This window comes from Solea solea, chromosome 21 (assembly GCF_958295425.1).
Source record: "Solea solea chromosome 21, fSolSol10.1, whole genome shotgun sequence".
NCBI lineage: Eukaryota > Metazoa > Chordata > Actinopteri > Pleuronectiformes > Soleidae > Solea > Solea solea.
This window is the reverse complement of record NC_081154.1, coordinates 9,846,110-9,864,800: the sequence shown is the minus strand read 5'-3', so window position 1 is coordinate 9,864,800 and position 18,691 is coordinate 9,846,110. Positions and strand designations below refer to the sequence as shown.

General features: G+C 43.6%; 1 protein-coding gene across 2 annotated transcripts; it reads right to left on the bottom strand.

Moving 5' to 3' along the window:
• Positions 1–167: 167 nt before the first annotated feature.
• Positions 168–17,376, bottom strand: LOC131448406 (neurabin-2-like). 2 transcript variants are annotated; one of them, XM_058620826.1, is made up of 11 exons: positions 17,151–17,376; positions 15,314–16,909; positions 6,806–6,938; positions 5,203–5,323; positions 4,969–5,073; positions 3,212–3,344; positions 2,073–2,225; positions 1,899–1,952; positions 1,576–1,805; positions 1,386–1,491; positions 168–731 (listed from the first exon to the last, which is right to left on the bottom strand). In XM_058620826.1, the coding sequence occupies exons 2-11, from the start codon at positions 16,802–16,804 to the stop codon at positions 681–683; spliced, it is 2,577 nt and encodes an 858-aa protein (XP_058476809.1). In that variant the 5' UTR covers positions 16,805–16,909; positions 17,151–17,376; the 3' UTR covers positions 168–680. The 2 variants fall into 2 exon arrangements, with proteins under 2 accessions (XP_058476809.1, XP_058476810.1); XM_058620827.1 differs by having other exon boundaries at positions 1,395–1,491; positions 17,151–17,375.
• Between the last annotated feature and the right edge of the window lie 1,315 nt (positions 17,377–18,691).

Here is an 18,691-nt window from a genome sequence, read left to right as displayed (position 1 = left end):
GTTTTCAAGGTTGAGTGACAACACCCCGAAGAAGGTTGGGTTATTGTTTGTACAACTTCTCACCTCCATTTAGTCCTCCACTCCAGTGAAGCACCTTGCGAATGTCTTCTTCAGTGCAATCTTAGTCCAATTTACACAACTTCAGCACGTAAAATATACAACAACCCTCAATCTCATTTTGTTTTTATATTATGTTAAATGTTATACACATCATAAAAATTTTTACAAACCAAATTGATTGTTAAACCACACAGTATCACATCTGTACACACTCAAAGTAAAAGGTCACAAAACTAGGCAAAAGAAAGAGGAGATTTTTTTTGGCAATTAAAAGTAACAGCTTGGTCTTGCACAAAACCACAAATTAAGGGATTAAATACTGAATTTTGAGAATAAAAAATAAAAAAGGAACAGTACATCTAGAGCTCCAGTCTAAATTTGTGATGATAAAAAATGTTCTCCATGTTCCCATAAATGTTCAACAGAAAAACGTTGTCTGAAGGGGGGGTTAGGTGGTTGAAATACAAAGCCTGGGGGACACACATACAGTACGTGACCAGAGACCAAGCTCAGGTTGGAGACGAGAAATACCCTGCAGTTCATCGCAAGTACAACAACACTATCATCTCTTCCATCTGGTGAGGCTCTGCTTTCAGAGACACGTGATGGAGAAAGGGTTCTTATAAAGGTTCCGATTTCAGCTCCTCGACCCTGCACTCCAGGTCAGCCACCTAGGAGAGAAGAAACGGCAGACAGTCCATAATGGGCCCGTTGCACAGCAGCCATTTTGACGGTAAAAACATCACACATGTAAATAATCAAATTAATGACGGCTGTGTTCCATTTTGCTTCCGCTACTTCAAGCTGCGTGCTGATTCACAGGGTTGCCAGGTTGGTTACAAATCCCTGAGCTGCTTGTGACTGAAGAACTGTCCTACCAATTTTAAATTTACGTTATTATTTGATAGTAGTCCAGACATATAGTAGCAAACAGTAATTGGGAACCACTCACACTTTTTAATTTGTAAACAAAACATTTTTGCTGAACAAAGCCAATGCTAATGTGCTAAATCGTGTAGAGTGGCTGCAGTGCAAAGAGCCCATTTGGTTACAGTTGATTATGACGTAAAATCTAAAGCTTCAACATATTTAAAGTTACATAGATGTAAATTTTGTTCAACTGATGAAAATCTTCATCATTACTCTTGCAAAGACATTTGACATCTAATATGCTGCTAATGCTCAAACTAAAAATACCAAATTAACTCTAAGACATATGTTTTCTGGGAAGTTTACAGTGTTGGGTCACATGAATTACTCACAGTGCTGTCCACTGGTTAAATGTGAGTGTAAAGCACTAGTGAAGTAGCCTTAATCTCAGTTACCTCCTGTACCTGTTCTTGGAGCTGTCCAGACTCCTCCTCCAGAAGGGAGGCCTCGGCCCCGACTTGTGCACAACGCTGCGTCTCCTTCTTCAGGTACTCGATCTCCCTGTGGAACAGAGCAGACCACAGTGTCAGATGATCACACACCACACACGTCTTTTCACACATATCTGTGCAGTCTGTGTCTTACTTCTGCTGATACTCCTTGATCAGGCGTTTGGCTTTGCTGTACTTGCGCTCCAGTGCTTGATACTGGGACTGTGTCTCCTTCAGGTGCTCGTCCACCGCCTGGCACAAGCTCTGAGCCTCCATCCAGTAGCCCTCCAGCTTCTCCATACGCTCCTTGTTCTCCTGCAGGGTATGCTCCAGCTGAGCCTTATCCATACGCCAGCGCTGCTTGTCCTGCTCAGCGTGGTGCAGCTGAAAACACGGTAAACGGAAATGTTAAGCTTTATAATAATGATATACTTATTATTCCTATTCCTATTACCTTTTATTATCTTGAAGCCTTACCTTTCTTTTTAGCTGTTGGATCTCAGCCTGGGTCACAGCATGCTTTATTTGAAGCTTCACAGCAGAGAGAGACAGATGACGGTTTTAAATACACGTGTTAAAATTAGATACCTTAGAGGAGGATACACTGTGATCACACGTGAAACGCTCCAGTTAAAGGAGACGATTGCTCACCTCTTTGTATTTATGGGCCAGTTTCTCAGGGTCAGTCTCCAAAGGTGACATGTCCTCATTCTCCGCCAAGTCGAACACCTCAATGGCACTGGGATACGACGGACTGACCTCCTCATCCTCGTCCTCTTCTTCATCCGTGCCATATTCAGCACCCTGCGTTGATAAGGTAACAAAGACGATTGTTAATCTAAATGCAGTGGAAACATCATCAGTGTGAAATCTGTTTTGACACACTACTGGTTTCAGGTTCCATTGTTTATTTCCCGGAAAACATGAGAAGAAAAGGGAAACAGGCATTATTGACAGCACTGATTTCTGTTCTCTGACGCTACATTAAAACCAGACACTAGAGGGCGCCCATATCAAAAGCTTCCACCAACTGCTTTTCAAGAACCACCCACCACCGTCACCCTTTCAAGAATGGGGAAACTTCCCTTGTTTTATTGTAATGAAACTCTGGGCAGTGCCCGCACTCAGAACTCTAAAACGTTCAGATTAACAAAGCAAACGACATCCTGCGTCACAAAATGTGAGTCATCCCCATTTGTCCCAATTTAGGAGCTTAGCTTTATCGTTTAATCAGAGTGATACGACAAGCTGTACAGACAACAGCGTGGCTTTGTGCCAGAAGCAGAGACAGTGGCTTCTTTCGATATTGGTCTGAGACAACCTTCTTGACCCTGAACACTACGGACATATATCATTAAAGGATGATTGCAAAAAAACAGCCTTGGAAAGGTTGTATAAATGCTAAAGCTCTGTTGTCTTTGTTCTATTGTCAAGAAGATTAGTGTAAGAGTGTTTTTCAGCTCCCTTTTTTTATTAGGTTTTGTCAGATAACTGGATTAGAACTACTGGAAATGATTAAGGATAACGTTGCTGTAAAAATCGCATCACCTTTTTTTTTTTTTAACATTTAGGTTACAACTCTAGAAATGACAATTGAATTGGGGGAAATCTGTTTTTCTTATCGCAGTGAAATGTGCCTGTGCATGCAAGTGGTGGGGGAGGGGGCAGAGGAAAATGGATTAGCGAGCAGTGCACACTCACTTCTGCTGCATGCGTGTGCAGACTCTATGAGAGATAAAAAAACCCTAGTCTTCCAAGTCTTTTAATCAGCCCTAACTGTCAACACTGACCTCTTGTTCATCCATGTACTGGTTGTAGCGCTGCTCCATCATCTCCCTCTGCCAGCGTTCCTGCTCCAGCGTCTGCTGGATGAGCTGGGCCACTTCACTCTGTTCACCTGGTTTCTCTCGCCCGATCACAAACCTGGATTTTGACAATCAACAGACCAGTTAAAAACAAGCCGATACACACAATTGTGCTTTACATGCCAAGCTGAACTTAAACAGTCCATGTGATGTGGTATAATATTATATATGCATGCTAAATTATGCACGATGGCCCTTTTCCCCTCCCCTGACCACTGAGGAGCATAAACACTTGTCTCCATGGCAGTGTTGTTTGCATATAGAGTGTAATACAGTGTGGTATAGCTTAATGTATTGACGCGGTACGGAATGTGCTACAGAAAATGGCTTCCTGTTTAGAGGTAAACAAAGGCCGTCACATGTTGTGATTAAAATCAAAACCCTCAGCTCAGTTGTGTTCACAGTGCAGTCCGTCATAGAGACTATGTTCCCCCCCCCCCCCCGATTGTGGCTCACAAATCTTTGTCCAATTATAGACGTTAAACTGGGAGAAGTACAGTGAATCATGATGAAGCCACAGACGTTATTAAGGCAGCAGCCTTTCAATTTCTGCAGCGCTAACGTGTAATTAAATGTGCACAAACACACTTCCTGCTCCAGTCTATTTGTCTCCCCGATGTTTTTTTTTTTTTTTTTTTTATGAATAGGCCCGAGCTCAATAGTACCTTTAGCCGTCACTGCGGCAAATCCATAATGCATGAGCTATCTATGGAGGTCTCTGATCTTTACAAGTCACACAACAGTAATAATTAACCCCAGCACCACTGACCACTAAAACCCTAAATTATGAATGAGCTTCTATGACAAAAAGAAGCACAAAGGGAGCAGCCAGTTACAAGGCTACAAATAAACCTCTGGCATTTCCAAACGATGCTTTTGATGTGAACCATATTTGTTCCCGATAACACAGATTTCCGGGGCTCCAGTGCATCTTAGGGCCGTCTTCAGAATGTCCCTCAAAGCAGCGTTTCACTGCAGGGTATAATCACGACCCTGTGAGACTTGAGATATAAATCTACAGTCTGGTTAGCGGAATGAGTAGGATGTGGTAGAAGTCAGCGTGTAAGAGTGGATAAAGAGGAAACTATCTTTCTAAGCAAGACTGACTCACTGTGCGCTGTTGCAAACCCAGTGACTTTCTAGTTGTAGCTCAGGATTACGGAGAGCACACGAGACGATAATGTCCATTTATGAACAGCAACTTTTAAAAATGCCATGCTAATATGCCCATGTTTACAAAATAATATGATTTTTTTTGGTTTAGAAGGTAATATTTACTGTGTTTTAGCATTTGCTAAAACCCGGGCTAATATGAGTGCAATAAAGGCACAGTATGTACTTTCTACCACTAAGGATCGGTCTCTCTCAATCAAAACAATAACAAAAAAGCTAGTTTGATAGCAGTGGCGAGCAGAGTGCGATCATGAGCTCACTTTATATTATTCTTGTCATTTTTTATGATTTTATTAGATATTTTAATGCAGAAATGTTACATATTATACCTTCAAGAGGCTACAAGCCATCCTCAACATCGATATCTGTACCAAACTCCATGGTAATCCATTTGTTGTGATGCTAGAATGTATCTAGAATCTATCTAACTAAAAGCTATTGAAATATTCAGCATATAGTAAAATATCCACCACTCGCATTTTATACTGGTGTGTATGCGTGACTCTTACTTGACAGTTCCTGAAGTGTTCCTGAGTACAGTGGCGGCAAAGGTCTGAGTGACTCCCACCAAACTGGTCCCGTCCACCTCCACGATCAGATCGTTCACCAGGATCCTGGAGCGGACATTAAAGGGAGGCGTTTCATATTGACAGCAACAGTTCAGGTGTGTAAAAACCAAACTCCAAGCCAAACTCCGGCTTGTGCATATGACACGCCATGTAACATGAGTAACCATGACCAACCTGCCGTCCCTTTGAGCTGCTCCTCCGTCTGTGACTGTCTTGACAAAGATCCCAAGCTTCTCCAGACCCATGTCTGCTCCGGCACCCATCCCAATGATACTGATGCCCAGGCCATCGCTATCTGAAAGACAGTGAGGAGAACCAGACTAGCTGTTATCTCTGTTGTTATCCTGGTTTTGGTTGAGGTTTTCTTTGTCTGTAATGTCCTTATGTGTGTGACATTGTTTCGGCTATAATGCCCCAAACGACCACTGACCAGTGGTCGAAAACCCGGCTTATCGATTGGCCAGGACTCAAAATCCATTTTGTCTTGTTCACCACAAAAACAAACAAATTCATGCAGTTTTGGGGTTTCTGTTTGGTGATCTTTGGTGATCAAACGTAATTGTTTTTTCACCAGGCAACTTTCACTTTCAACCGAACAAAGTCTAATTTTCAGGCACACCAGAGTTCGCTTGTTTAGTCCTCATCAGAGTTCGGATGAGTTTTCACGTCTGTCCAATCAGAAGCAGACTATCCGAGGAAACAAACTCTGGTCCGTTTGAAGCGGACCAAACAGCTCTGGTGTGAAAGCACCCTGAAAGTTCACTCCCTGCACCATCACAATACATTAAGGAAACGATGAATCCGTACTTCCCCCATTTCTCCTCACCACAAATGAGGAATAAATTAGAGGTTATGGACCTTTTTAAATGTACTTGTAAACAAGCATGTTTTATTTAAATGAATTTCCCCTAAATAATACATGTGTCCTTGAGCCCTGACGGTGCATTGCTCCCCCATAAAACATTTACAAAGCCAGTTTTTTTTTTAAACAAATGAATTTTCATTTTTATTGTATAATGCCAAATCTTAAAGCAAGCCTATGTTGGTGCAGCTGGGGACCATGTTTTAAAAGCATAGAGGTCAGAAACTCCCCATTATACCACTTGATTCTATTGGTAACACAACATGCAATCTATTTAACTGATCTCATTGCATTGCTGTTCTCAGACCCAGTGGGAGAGTCAGTTTCTGGGTTTGGATCAGTTTCACAGCAGGTCTTATTCTGGTTTGGTTTGTTATGGCCAAAGAGGGTTGCAGATAAGAATGGGGTCTAGCTAGCAAGAATACGGAGCACGTTCCTGCAGCTTATTAACCACATATTCAGGGCTATTAAAATAAAAAATAAAAAATCTAAAATAGTAGCATGTTCTAAAAATAATCCAAAAAACTAAACTGAGACTACGTGAACTGCATGAATAAGAATCTATGCATCTTGAGTTAAAATATGTGACTTGAGCGATGGCTGGAATCAGTGATAACACCTGTATTTCCTGTCTGAGGTGTAATTGTTGTTTCCTCTCCTGACTAAATCGATGCAGCCACAATACTCAGCAGCAAATCACTGAAATGTAGATAAAACATGGTCATATAACCTGCCCAGTACACAATTCTAAATATAGTCTCCCATACATATACGTATATATGCACCATGATGTTGAAGGGATGTCGGCAGTGTGACTCATAGGGAACAGATTAAAGGTAGAAACCATAGCACAGGATGTAGTTTAACCCAATTGTATATTATTTGGTTAAAAAGAAAGTCTTGCTGTTCCCGTACCTTTCTCCAGCTCCACGGGGAACAGGTCCAGCCTCTCCACCCTCTTTTCCAGCTCGTACTCTGCAGATGCTGCCATGGGATCCACGTCTTCATTGCGCCGGTCGTAATCCTCATTGGAGTAGGTGGCAAACACCTGCAGGAAGACAGAGAGACACCAGGTCAGATTGACACTCATTGACGCTCCAATCTTTAAAAAGGAGGGTTCATTTGTGAGATTATGCTTATTTTCGGACAAGCTGAGAGAGTTTGATCGAAAGCTCAAAGATGCTTTTCTTTCTGTCCGTAATGTGATGTGTAATTTGAACCAGGAGACTGTTAAACACGTCCTGAAAATCTAAAACGTGAACAGCTGAACCACAGCCTAAAGGTCGACCCCATTGTCAACTCCACAGTAAAACGTCTCCTCCACTTTCTGGAATTTTGCATTTTGCGTTTCCCTCCTTCGCAGCCATGCTGGCTTTGTTCTACCACTTGCTTGTTCTTACAGTGATTCTAAATATAGCAACCGCGAGTAGAACAGAAATCACATGACTTCCTGTTCAACATGGGGAGGATGATTAATGATGAATCACTTATCAAAAGGTGACAAAAGGAGCCGGAGATGTATTTAAGCGTATTGTCACTTATCTACAGTTTTAGGAACATTTATTTACACAGTTATGAACTAACAACTCAATCATACATAAAAAAAAATATGATAACAAGAGACGTATAGCTGTGTATTGTCTTATTTGGAAATGCACTCCTTTTAAAGCTACAAAAGCAGTCCCAGCTCATGCCAAATGCTCAGGACTGTGGACTCGAGCTGATTTGATCATGACTTTAACACCACTGTTAATGCAGACATGATCCCATTCAAATTCATCAGCCACGTCTTTGCGAGACAGCCGCAGAGTTTCTTTAAAGGGCCTCTGAGCTGCACTGTTTCACAGTGGTAATAGTGTATCTGACACGCTGGGTAAAAAAAAATCACAACCACTGAAGTTGCCCCAATGAAAAGAAAAGCCTCAGTTTCCAGGGCCCGGTTTCCCACATTCACTCCGGTCTAACAGCATGACAGTTTACATAACCACCTCCTGCATGCTAATGGAGACTCTCGGCAGCTGCTGTTCACGGGCTACACACACATACACATACACGGAAAGAGAGGAAGCTGAATCTTTAAAAGCCTCACTTCTTCCGAGGTGATTATGTATGCACCACGTCGCATGGTCCGCTAGCCAAACTAATTCAGTGCTGGACCTTCTCCTTTCACAAATCCAAATGCATTTATTTCATGGAATCTGTGCCTTTTTCCTCCTCACAATCCTCTGCTGCAACTCTTTTTTTTTTTTAACCTCCTTTACTGCTTCTTTCTTCGCTGTTTATTTTTGTTCATCTGTAGCATCTCGTAGCTTCGGTGCCCCACCATTCCTCCAGTCATATATGGGCCTCGTCTCCTAGGCAACCCCCACAGTAAAGAGCGCTGACAGTTTTGACGGCGCCTTTGAAAGGGAACCAGCCAATCCTCCCCAATGTTCATTCAGTAAGGATGTACTTCCTCGCATCACTGAACACTGTTACAAGTTTCCGCTTCAGCTTTTTTTACGAATTTCATTCAAATATTTTCAACTTCGGCCAAATCTCTCTCTCACCATTGTCTGTTGACAACTCTAGTCTCTCAAACTCCAGGACAAAATATTCCATTTCTATTTTTACAAACTTAGAAATATGTGGTGCTGTTGCAAGAAAGCCCAGAGTTAGATAATCAGTCGATTTGATGACACATATTTGCCAAATGTAAGGAATTCCTGTCATTATGATCTGAATGTAGGCTTTGACACTGAAGATGAAATATTAATATTTGTCACGATCATTTAAAAGGAGAAATAATTAATGAAAGAGGAAAGCGATAAATTAATCCGAAACAAAAATATGAACGACTGATATTCTTTAAATTACAGTTCCTGTCATCCTAACCGCTGCAAATCAAAGATACTGTAGTATGGGGGATTTAGGTTACCTTTGCATTTAGAGGGATTATCCGAATGTGGATTACAGGCACACAAAACACAATGTGTGCATCCTAAGTAAGAGCGTAAAACAACAACAACAACAACAACAACAGTGCACAACAATCCCATTGGCTCACTCCTTGAGTTTAAAGATCAAGAGACCACAGCTGGTAGCTGGCGCTGGCCTCATTTACACACCTGCGATGCTGCAGAGAATCACACGAGGAGGAGAGGCAGCACTTAACGTCGCACTCAAACGTGAAAACACTGGATGCGTGTCGCACCCTTACGGCCTCGCACGAGTTCAAGACCAGTGTCATTCTTGCAAAGCAGGCTACATTAATTCTGACTTCACTTCCTGTGGGAGGACTTCCACCCTCCTGGTGGATAATGATCCCACACAGGGGCGACAGACCGATGATGCAACACTTCACCCTGGTTTCACATAATAAGCATGTAAGTTAGAAGATGGACTCCTCATACAGTGAGGTGGCTATCTTTGGAAGATAAACACTGGGATTAAAGGCAGGGTGGTGTGTGTGTGTGTGTGGGGGGGGGGGGGGGGGGGACAGGCTGGAGAAGGACTCTGTTCCAGTTGTGGCAGATAGTAGGTCAGAGGAGCTAACAGATGGTCAGGAAACACCCTTCCTCCCTCCCTCCCTCTGTTACCAGCCGCCTGGGATGTCCTACAAAAGCTCTGTGGGCAGCTATAGCTGTGGTGGCCACTCACCAACTAGCAGATTGTGTTTGTGTCTATAAAGAGCACCCACTTGGGACAGTTAAGTGTATTATAAGCAGCCAATATGTGACAACTCACACTTTACAATGTAGTTGCCGTGACAGAGCGATGGCTGAATAACAGAGCCACTCTGGAGCCTGCTGATAGTGTGTTTCCATCTCAATGGCCCTCCGACTAGTGTGATGTTACGATGTATTGGTTTAACCAGCAAGTCGGTACCCCCCCCCCCCCCTCCCCCCCAAACACAAACCTCCTTGCCACAACAGCCTGTCAAATACTACATGTCTTTCCCTCTGCTCTCTCCAAAAAAACAGGTCTAATTTTGGATTTGGCCAATAGGAAGTGTGGAGGTGGTGCCACTGTTTTTTTTAAAAGAAGCCGCATTTCCACTCGGTCTCTCCACATTCTCTGTCACGTATGTTCCTCACACTATTCTTCCAAAATCTTAAATACTCATGTGATCAATGACGTGGCTGCTTGTAATGTTTCTATGGCAATAATCTAGTTTTCTACAGGTCAGAATGCTTGAGTGATGCCTAATCAAGTTGTCAGTAAGACAAACAAAAACCAAATTTCCCACAAATAAAGGACTATCTTATCTTATCTTATCCTAAAACCTGTTAACAGTATAATGACACCACCATTAATTGCTTTCCCCAACTACCGTAGCACAAACATGTCCACAACTGGCAGGTAATTGCTTCTAAATCCTCCTAAAACTGGGGGGGTTAATCCAGATCCAAGATGTGCAACAAGCAGACAGAAAATAAGGATGTAGGGCCAGCAAAATGAATATAGTGGGTTTGTCATGGTAACGGTTGCATGGCACCCAGGTCCATTCATTTTAGCAGGCCAGCCTTTGGTCAGCAGGCATGTTTAAGCTTAGCATTGACTCTGGGGAGAGACACGACAGAACCAGGTCAGCAGCAAAGAAAGCTCAGTGATATGTGGATGGCACTACTATTAATTATTACACTGTTATTGCTTTTTTTCTTTGTGTCTGATATAAAATGAATATGTTTATGCTTTTATATATTGCATTTGATGCCATTTTCAATATTTCAGTGTATATCCTACATTACATTATTATTGAACCTCTCTCTCTATCTCTCTTTGCAGCATGAAGACCAGGGTTTGTGACCCAGTTTGAAAAAGGGCCTTTGTAATGGAGTTTGCATGTTCTCCCCGTGTTCTCCCCCGTCCAAAAACATGCAAATTTGGGGATTAGGTCAATTGGACACTCTAAATTGACTGTAGGTGTGAATGTGAGAGTGAATGGTGTACCACCAGCAACTTCCTCGTCCCTCATGACTCAAAGAGAGTCAGGCTCATTGATTTACTTATTATAAACTTGTTTTTTCACTATGGGACCAGAAAGAAAGGTGTGCAACTCAACATTACAGTCCAATAGCATTATAATAATAGTGCAGCAATAATTGTATTGACAAACATTTCCATGTGAAGCTATTACACTGATGGTAGCCTACTGTAATTCTCATGGGCAAGCAATTACCTGGATAAAACGTTAAAAATAACAGTATTACTGCACAATATCTCCTTATGACTACCCTATACCAATTATCATAACACACTTGGGAGTCGCATTAGAGATAAGATAGTATGACCATAATGTTACAAAATTACCACACTATTACCATGCTGAAAGAGCAGGAGCAGCCTCATATACCTGTGAGGCTGAAACCAGCATTTCTACAAGATGATGGCAGGTTGGACAAGATGAAAAAGCACTCAGACATTATTAGCGAGGCGTTGCATAACACAGCTTGTCGCACTAACCCGAGAGAGTGGGTGCATCGCGATAAATGCTTGCAACCCGACCGCCACCACCTCTGCAGGACTGAGAAGTGGGGCAGAGTGACCTAGCTGTTAATCTGTCTGCACTCCCACCCCTCCTGGCTATGAGTAATGCACTGTATGAAATACCACAGAGTCTAAGTAATAGGCAGTTTGAGGATACCTTGACATATGGTGATGTATTATCGCTCCCTGAGCACTCACTCCCTCACCAAGCTGACCGGAGCAGAGAACCAAACGAGCAATGGTTGCAATTTAGGTAATCCCTAGTGTGCACTGTGATAGCAACCGTAACGCACTTCTCAAGTGTTTGTAAAAAATGTCACCAACTTATTATGAGCTGAGTTTGTTTGTGCTAATCACACAGTGTGAGAGAAAATCATAGGTGCAGACTGACAGGACTGCTGCTCAGAGGTGCGTAGGCAGCCGGACCCAGAGAGAGAGAATGTGTGTGTGTATTGTGGTGTTGGCAGAAGGAGTACACACATAGACTATCCATAAGGGAATATAATAGTAACGTAGAGGAGATTATCTTCTTTAAACTATCTTTACTATCTTGACTTTCTGTAAAAATCTCTCCCACAACAATACAACAGGATGAATATTTTGAAAATTCCCCGCTACACGATAAACTGCAATATAATAATGAGAGTAAAACAAGCATGCTAAGCACGTAAATAAGACATGAGAGGGCAGCTTCCTGTGTTCGACGAGGAGGCAGCCCTGAACAGCAAGGCAAGCCTGTGACGATAACAATGCTGCTATTTTTACTAACAGTAGGAGACTGGTGACAAAGAGCGAAAAAGGAGACAAGAACGAGTGAGTGAGAAAGAGAGTGTGTGTGTGTGTGTGTGTGTGTGTCAGTCAGCAGCAAGAGCTCTGGTGTGAACTCTACCCGCAGCAGATATGCTGTTTTTGCCAGTTTTTGAGGACAGACAGACAGACAGACAGAGAGGAGAGTTCACTGTAAAACAGGGACAAAGAAAGACGTGTGCACAGACACTCAACCACCAGTGCCACCACAACAACACTTAATTGTGGCCAAAAGCTGAGTCGTTACACAGAGGGGGAAATGTGCACCAAAATGGGCACTTCCTGTTTGGACGAGCAGAAACCAACTGACAGTGTGACTTAAGAGCAGGCAGTTCACTGTCGCATGACATTTGAGCTGCATAATAACGTCCCTCCCATTTGACCTCACCCCCTCTCTTTACTCTCCTCCACCCCTGCATCCATCTCCATAACAAAGGCCACAATCATAGGGTGAAAGGACCCAGTGGGAGGTTATTCTCCAGTGACGGCTGTGCGGTCACAAACTAATTCTACTTTTTATGAAATCCCTTTTATCGTTTTGACTTCTACATCAGAGCTTACATAACGGTTCCTCCTACTACTACCCATCCTTGACCTCTTGAGGATAAAATAATATAACATTGTACTTACACGATGGATACGCCGAGCTCAAGCATCATTTATAAGGGATATAAAAATGGACCGTCTTCCCGTCAGGAAGTACCAAGGAGCTACTACAGTTGAAGGGGAAGACTTAGTAAGCCTACTTCTACTGTTACCGTACATCCATATTTAAATGTCTCCTTCTTTAGCTGGTCAATTGCAACGTTTCTTCTGACAAATGACCAAAAACTCGTCCACATGTTTTATTTTCTGTGACATTTCATACTGTATTTCCTGTTACAGGCTCTGTCAAAGTTACAATGCTTTATTTTGAATCAGATACTACACTCCTCTCTCTGGTTTTCCTCTGGGCAACTTCTTTCTTGGAAAAAAAGGTAATGTGACTTAGAACAATACAAGAATTAGTTGTAGCATTTCATTGAGCAACGTGTGGTGCTGGTCGAACTTTACTGAGCCCATAAAAGCTGTCAGAGAACCCTGCCTGTCCCACTTTAGCACAACATAGCTACGAAATGTACCTGCCCACATTGACGCCAACGGGGAGCAAGCACTCTGTGTTCCTCCATATTTCTCTTTGGGTCAGCTAGCTCACTTGTTAGATGCCGTTGCCTTGGCGATGTGCATCACTGCATTTGTGGGACAGAGCTTTTAAAGAAGCACTGAAGGGTGGAGTGTGTTTGTTTGGTCTCTTCAAATATGGACACAATGTCTCTCTCTTTTAATTGTACATGTAAAAAGTATATTTCGATTTTTGTGTATTATTTTTTTTAACCACCCTACTTATCAGCATCCATTCAGCTTTGAAAAGCCAGACAGAATAAGAGGAGAGTGCCTTCCTCTAAAGCTAAAGTCAAATATTAAGTGGACATTTTCTGTTAATAATAACACATACATAATGGCACATACAATAAAATCAATGTGTGCATGCGTGCCATTTGAGAGGGCCGTCACATCCACATGACAGTCAGATGCAAGTCTCTTGTAGTTATCAATGTGAACGGTCAAATCTGACCTGTGATTAATCTGGTCAAACTCAATCTCACATTCTATTCTAGTGGGGTGGATTTCTCGCCAGGGGTTCGCCCTCTTTTTAATATGTCCTTTTTAAAATGCTCAAGTTTTTAAAGTTACCGTCTTCTTCATTGTCTCTTTTCAGTGCACAACGTTAACGCGTGCAGTGTGTGGACAGAAACTGGAGGTTTGCTTGTGTTCGCCCAGGTATGTTCTGCACGGACCACTGCGGAAACGGGCGGATGGGCGAAATTTACGCCGCGCAAACCCTAGCAGACCTCTGAGGACACATGGAAAGTAAGACCCGGGCTTAAGACACTGCTGGCTTATGTGTATAAGGAGCAACTTTCAACTTGACTGCTCCTTGATGTCACTGAAATGGCTTTTCTGTGTGAGGGAAAGTGTGTGTGATGTACAGTGTCAGGGCCCACTTTTGCTGACATGGTCTCTGTGTGCCTCAGACGTCGAGGCAGAGCAGAGCAGCGAGTCTGAGCTGCAGAGGATCCGATACTCCTCTCCGGGTCATTACACCAACCACAGACACCAAGAGACACTTTAAATCAAATCTCCCTCCTCCTCCTTCTCTCTCCTCTTCTCCTATTATACTAGTCCAAGAGGAGATCACACTTCTTCTTTATTTTTTTTCTCTTGCTAACGCAAACAAAAAACACTCCATTAGTCGTTCAGCTCCTCATAAGCTGCCACCAACCTTTCACTGGCCACAGCAGAGTACCCACTTCTCTAAAAATGGGGCTAATTATCCGGGATTTTTTTTTTTTTCTTCCTCCTACTCCCAACAGGCAATTATTTACAGAAGCAGTTCCTTCTACATTTTCAGACAAGTATCTCTATTGCAGATCTTTAGATGCTCACGTCGGCTGCACAGTAGGAATGCAGGACTATCTGTGAAGCTGCGGTGGCAGGGTATTAGCTTTGTGTTCAAAACAGGGTCAAATCAAAACGTCAGCATCATTGCTACACCAGCAGAGGGTGAGTGAGTTCATTGAAACAGCTGACGGCGTCACTGGCTGTGACTGTATCGTCAAAGATCAAGTTCAACCAGCCAAAGAAACTGGATGAAACACAATCTACCCACGCCAGAATATCAGACAATTCTACAAACCAGGAATCAATGGCTCAGCCTTATTAATACAAATTATGAAGGCAAAGAGTCACTGGTTTTGTCTTCATACAGTATATCCATTATGATAACATCACATGTTCTTCAGTTTCCGACCATGGTCCGAAAACATGCAGAGTTTAATTGGACACTGTGATTGTTTATCTATTTTTGCCCTGTGATGGACTCCCGACCTGTCCATGATGTACCCCGCCTTTCGCCCATTGTCAGCTGGGATTGACACCCCCATGACCCTCATGGTGATGATAAAGCAATAAGCAGTAAAAATACATAGTCAACATAAAATTATATATAATAACTCAGTTAATAACTCATTTTTGAGCCTGGTTATTTGTTGTACTGTCGGTAACAGACAAGAAAAAAGGGGGATGAGTCAGTTTTAAAACCCTCACCTTGATTGGCTCTATGCTGAAGCAAATCTTCCTGGAGGTGGGTGGACTCTCCTCCTCAGGCAGCCCAGTGATCTCCACACAGCTGGACTCGGGCTCATAGTGGTCGTCAGCCTCCGCTTCCTCCTCATCCACCTGGCTTCCTCCAAAGTCCTCACCGACTGCGCTGTAGGTACTGATATCCACAGAGTCACGGCCCGACTGCTCCTCCCTGAGAGTCCTGTTGTCGTCGTCCTCGGGTTCTCTGGCCGTCTCACCATCCTGCACGAGCATCTTGCTGTGCTGCTCTGCAGCAGCTTCCCCATTCTCCATAGAGGTGTGGATGTCACTTTGCAGTGATGTTCTGGTTGGCTCCTTTTCCCCAGGGTGTTCCTCAATTTTAATCTCAGGTTTTGCCTCAACACCTGCATCTGAAACAGTTTTTTTAGTATGTTCTCCAACACCACTGGAAAATTCAGTAGTTGGGCCACTTTGTCCCCCATTAATGTTTTCAGATGGGAGAGTCACCCTCCCCCTTGGGGCCCTTGGAGGCCCCTCTTGGTCCCTCTGATTGCTTGAGTTGTCCTCCTGGTTGCCTGCTGCAAAGGCACAAGCTCTCTTTGTGATTATTTTGGAGTTCAACACACCTACCTTGGTGCTGACCCCTCTTGAGGGAAGCGGCGGGGTGGAGGAGAGGCGGTGGAGGTTGTTCCGGAGTTCGGCTGCCCTTTCAAACACAGCACTGAGCTGGCTTACTGTGGGGGACACCGCCTCACTGGTGTCCAGACTGTCCAGGGACTCTGTGCTGCCATTGAAACGAGACACGTCCAACCTGCCTTCCTGGAAGCCAGAGGCCTTGTCTGTCTTCAGCAGGACTCTGGTGGTGGCCAGCTTCTCGTGCTTCTCCAGCTTCTCTAACTTCTCCTCCTTCTCCTGCCTCTCCTCCTCCTGCATCTCATGCCTCTCCTCCTCCTGCATCTCCAGCATCTCCTGCATCTCCTGCCTCTCCTCCTTCTCCTGCATCTCCTCCTTCTCCTGCCTCTCTTGCTTCTCCAGCTGCTGCTGCTCAAAGATGCGACGGGTCTCCTGCAGCTTGGAGTAGCTTGGCGACGAGGCCCGCTGGTTCCCATTTTCAGGTTTGGTGTCGAACTTGCTGACGCGCTCGGACACGGTGGAGCCGAGCTTCAGCAGCGCGCTGTGGTCCACGTTCTCGTTCAGACTCCCGGCTCTGGGGAGGGACAGACGCACTGCCTTGTCTGCGCTCTTGGCTCCCTCCTCTCCCTCTGCATCCGCCGGGGATGTGGTCTGCATCTGTTGGAACATGTTTTTGATACGGTGCACGTTGGAGCCATACCTGCGCCCCCGGGGCCCGTCCTGCAAATCTCCGTTGGCAGCATTGTCTTTGACGGGCTTCAGGGCCTGCATCCCCGCCTCGTATGCGTTTCTGTGCGGGGATGGGCTCCTGAGCGTGGAGCCGGAGCCGGTGCTCTTGGATGTGGATTCGGTCTTCATCATGGTCGGTCAGTGGATGCTCAGCGACGGCATGTCTACGTTCTCAACTCCCGCTGGCAAATCCGTGTGATCCACCAAGCGGCCGACAGCAGCGAGGTGGCGCCCAGACTGAACACCGGCAGATGGGGAGAAACAAAAACAACAGATCGCGTTAAAGGCCTGCTCGCATCCGCTGCAATTCTCGTCCGATGCTGCGGAGAAAGTGTGCACGATGCATCTGTCATTAGCTCGCGTGCAGCTACACAATGAAACCCTGACGTTCACCACCGTTATTTGCACAAGTCACACAGAAATATTTGCACAGAAGCAGTGAGCGCGGATTTGCCGCAGCGGACGACAGATTGCTTACGTTTAATCCCTTTTTACAGGCAGCATCATTTTGATCTCTTCATTCTATGAGCTGCAGATTTCTGGTCCTTCTCTGTGAGCAGCGGCCGACTGCTGCTGCTGCTGCATGGACGAGGGAACCTCTGGGTCCTAGTGCCCGTCGCTTAGCATCTGCTCTGTGACAGTCCGCAGCATCACGTCCTAATTATTTATCCTTATCAAAAACACAGCCTTTACTGGTGCAAGGAGTCTTGTATAAAATATTTAAAATGGATACTTGAGTAAAAGTACAAGTATCTTACCAGAAAATGACTTTGGAAGAGGTTATTACTTAAATACAACTTCAGTAAATGTCTTAAGTATATGACATTTAATGTACTTAAGTATTAAAAGTATTTTTTTTTTTTTAATATTAGGAGCTCAGCGGTACAGTTGTCTTTCAACTGGGAGGTTGTGGGTTCAATTCCTGTCTCTGCTAGTCTATATGTGTCCTTGAGCCAGACACGTGACCCCATGTTGCAGTGTGTGAATGGCAAAACTATGATGTAAAGCAGCTCATCAAGACTAGAAAAGCTCTATATAAATACAGACCATTACCAGCCAGTAACATGTAACAAAGATAGTTGGAGGACATGTAAAAGTAAAAGTTGCTCGAAATGTAAATAACAAAGTAAAGTACAGACATGTGAATGTTGTACTCGAGTACAAAGTATTTGTACTTTGTGTTGTATTACAAGGAGTGGGAAATAATTCAATACTGATATAATATATCATACAATATTGAGGGTTTTATCTCAGATGTGTCAAAGTGTGTTGTTTTCTGTTCATAAAGACGTTAACTGGCTACTTCACCTTTCACTCTGGAGCGAAACTCAAACTTTGTCTGACATTTATTGAGATAATTGTCAGCATCTGAACATTTTGTATCCTGATCAGGGTTTTGCCCATATTTTCTTAGCTGATATTGAATATTATCGATGCCTTTGTGGTGTTTTTTTTTAGTATCAGTTTACTTTCTTTTTCTCCCACTGGGTCCAGTTGTCCAGTCTGCCTAATATTCTTGTTCAGTTTATAATGTATTATAATAACAATATAATAATAAAGTTGTTCTTCCAGTATACAAAATACTTGTAAGTGACTGGTCTATATCACTGGTAAGATTCAGTAAATCAGTGATTCCCAATGACTTATACAATAGTGAATACAAAGTGGGAGTTTGGGCACCGAGAGCTAAGGTGTACAAAGGGAAAACAAAGGCAGAGACAGTGAACTAACATTAACTTCCACAAAACACCAATTAAGAAGATGTTCTGGGACCCCACGACACAATAAGTAATAATTAACACACACAAAAACAAATATCTTTGATCACTCAGCAATCTCACGTCAAACCTAACACTATGACGCTTCCTGCGTTCCGTGTCTGTGCTGACACATACATGTCACATCATCCCTGACCGTAGACTAAGCATTTCCCTTTCTTTGTGGATGGGTTATGTGTGTGTTTACCCACAATGCCTTAGTTCCACCACAAGGCCAAAACATTCATGAAGCTGTTGTCAC

Coding starts and splice junctions, on each gene's coding strand:
- LOC131448406 (XM_058620826.1), bottom strand. CDS start 16,804: ATGATGAAGACCGAATCCACATCCAAGAGCACCGGCTCCGGCTCCACG. Junction 5,324..6,805: donor CCCCGTGGAGCTGGAGAAAG/GTACGGGAACAG, acceptor ACTGTCTTTCAG/ATAGCGATGGCCTGGGCATC. Junction 3,345..4,968: donor AACACTTCAGGAACTGTCAA/GTAAGAGTCACG, acceptor GTCAAAATCCAG/GTTTGTGATCGGGCGAGAGA.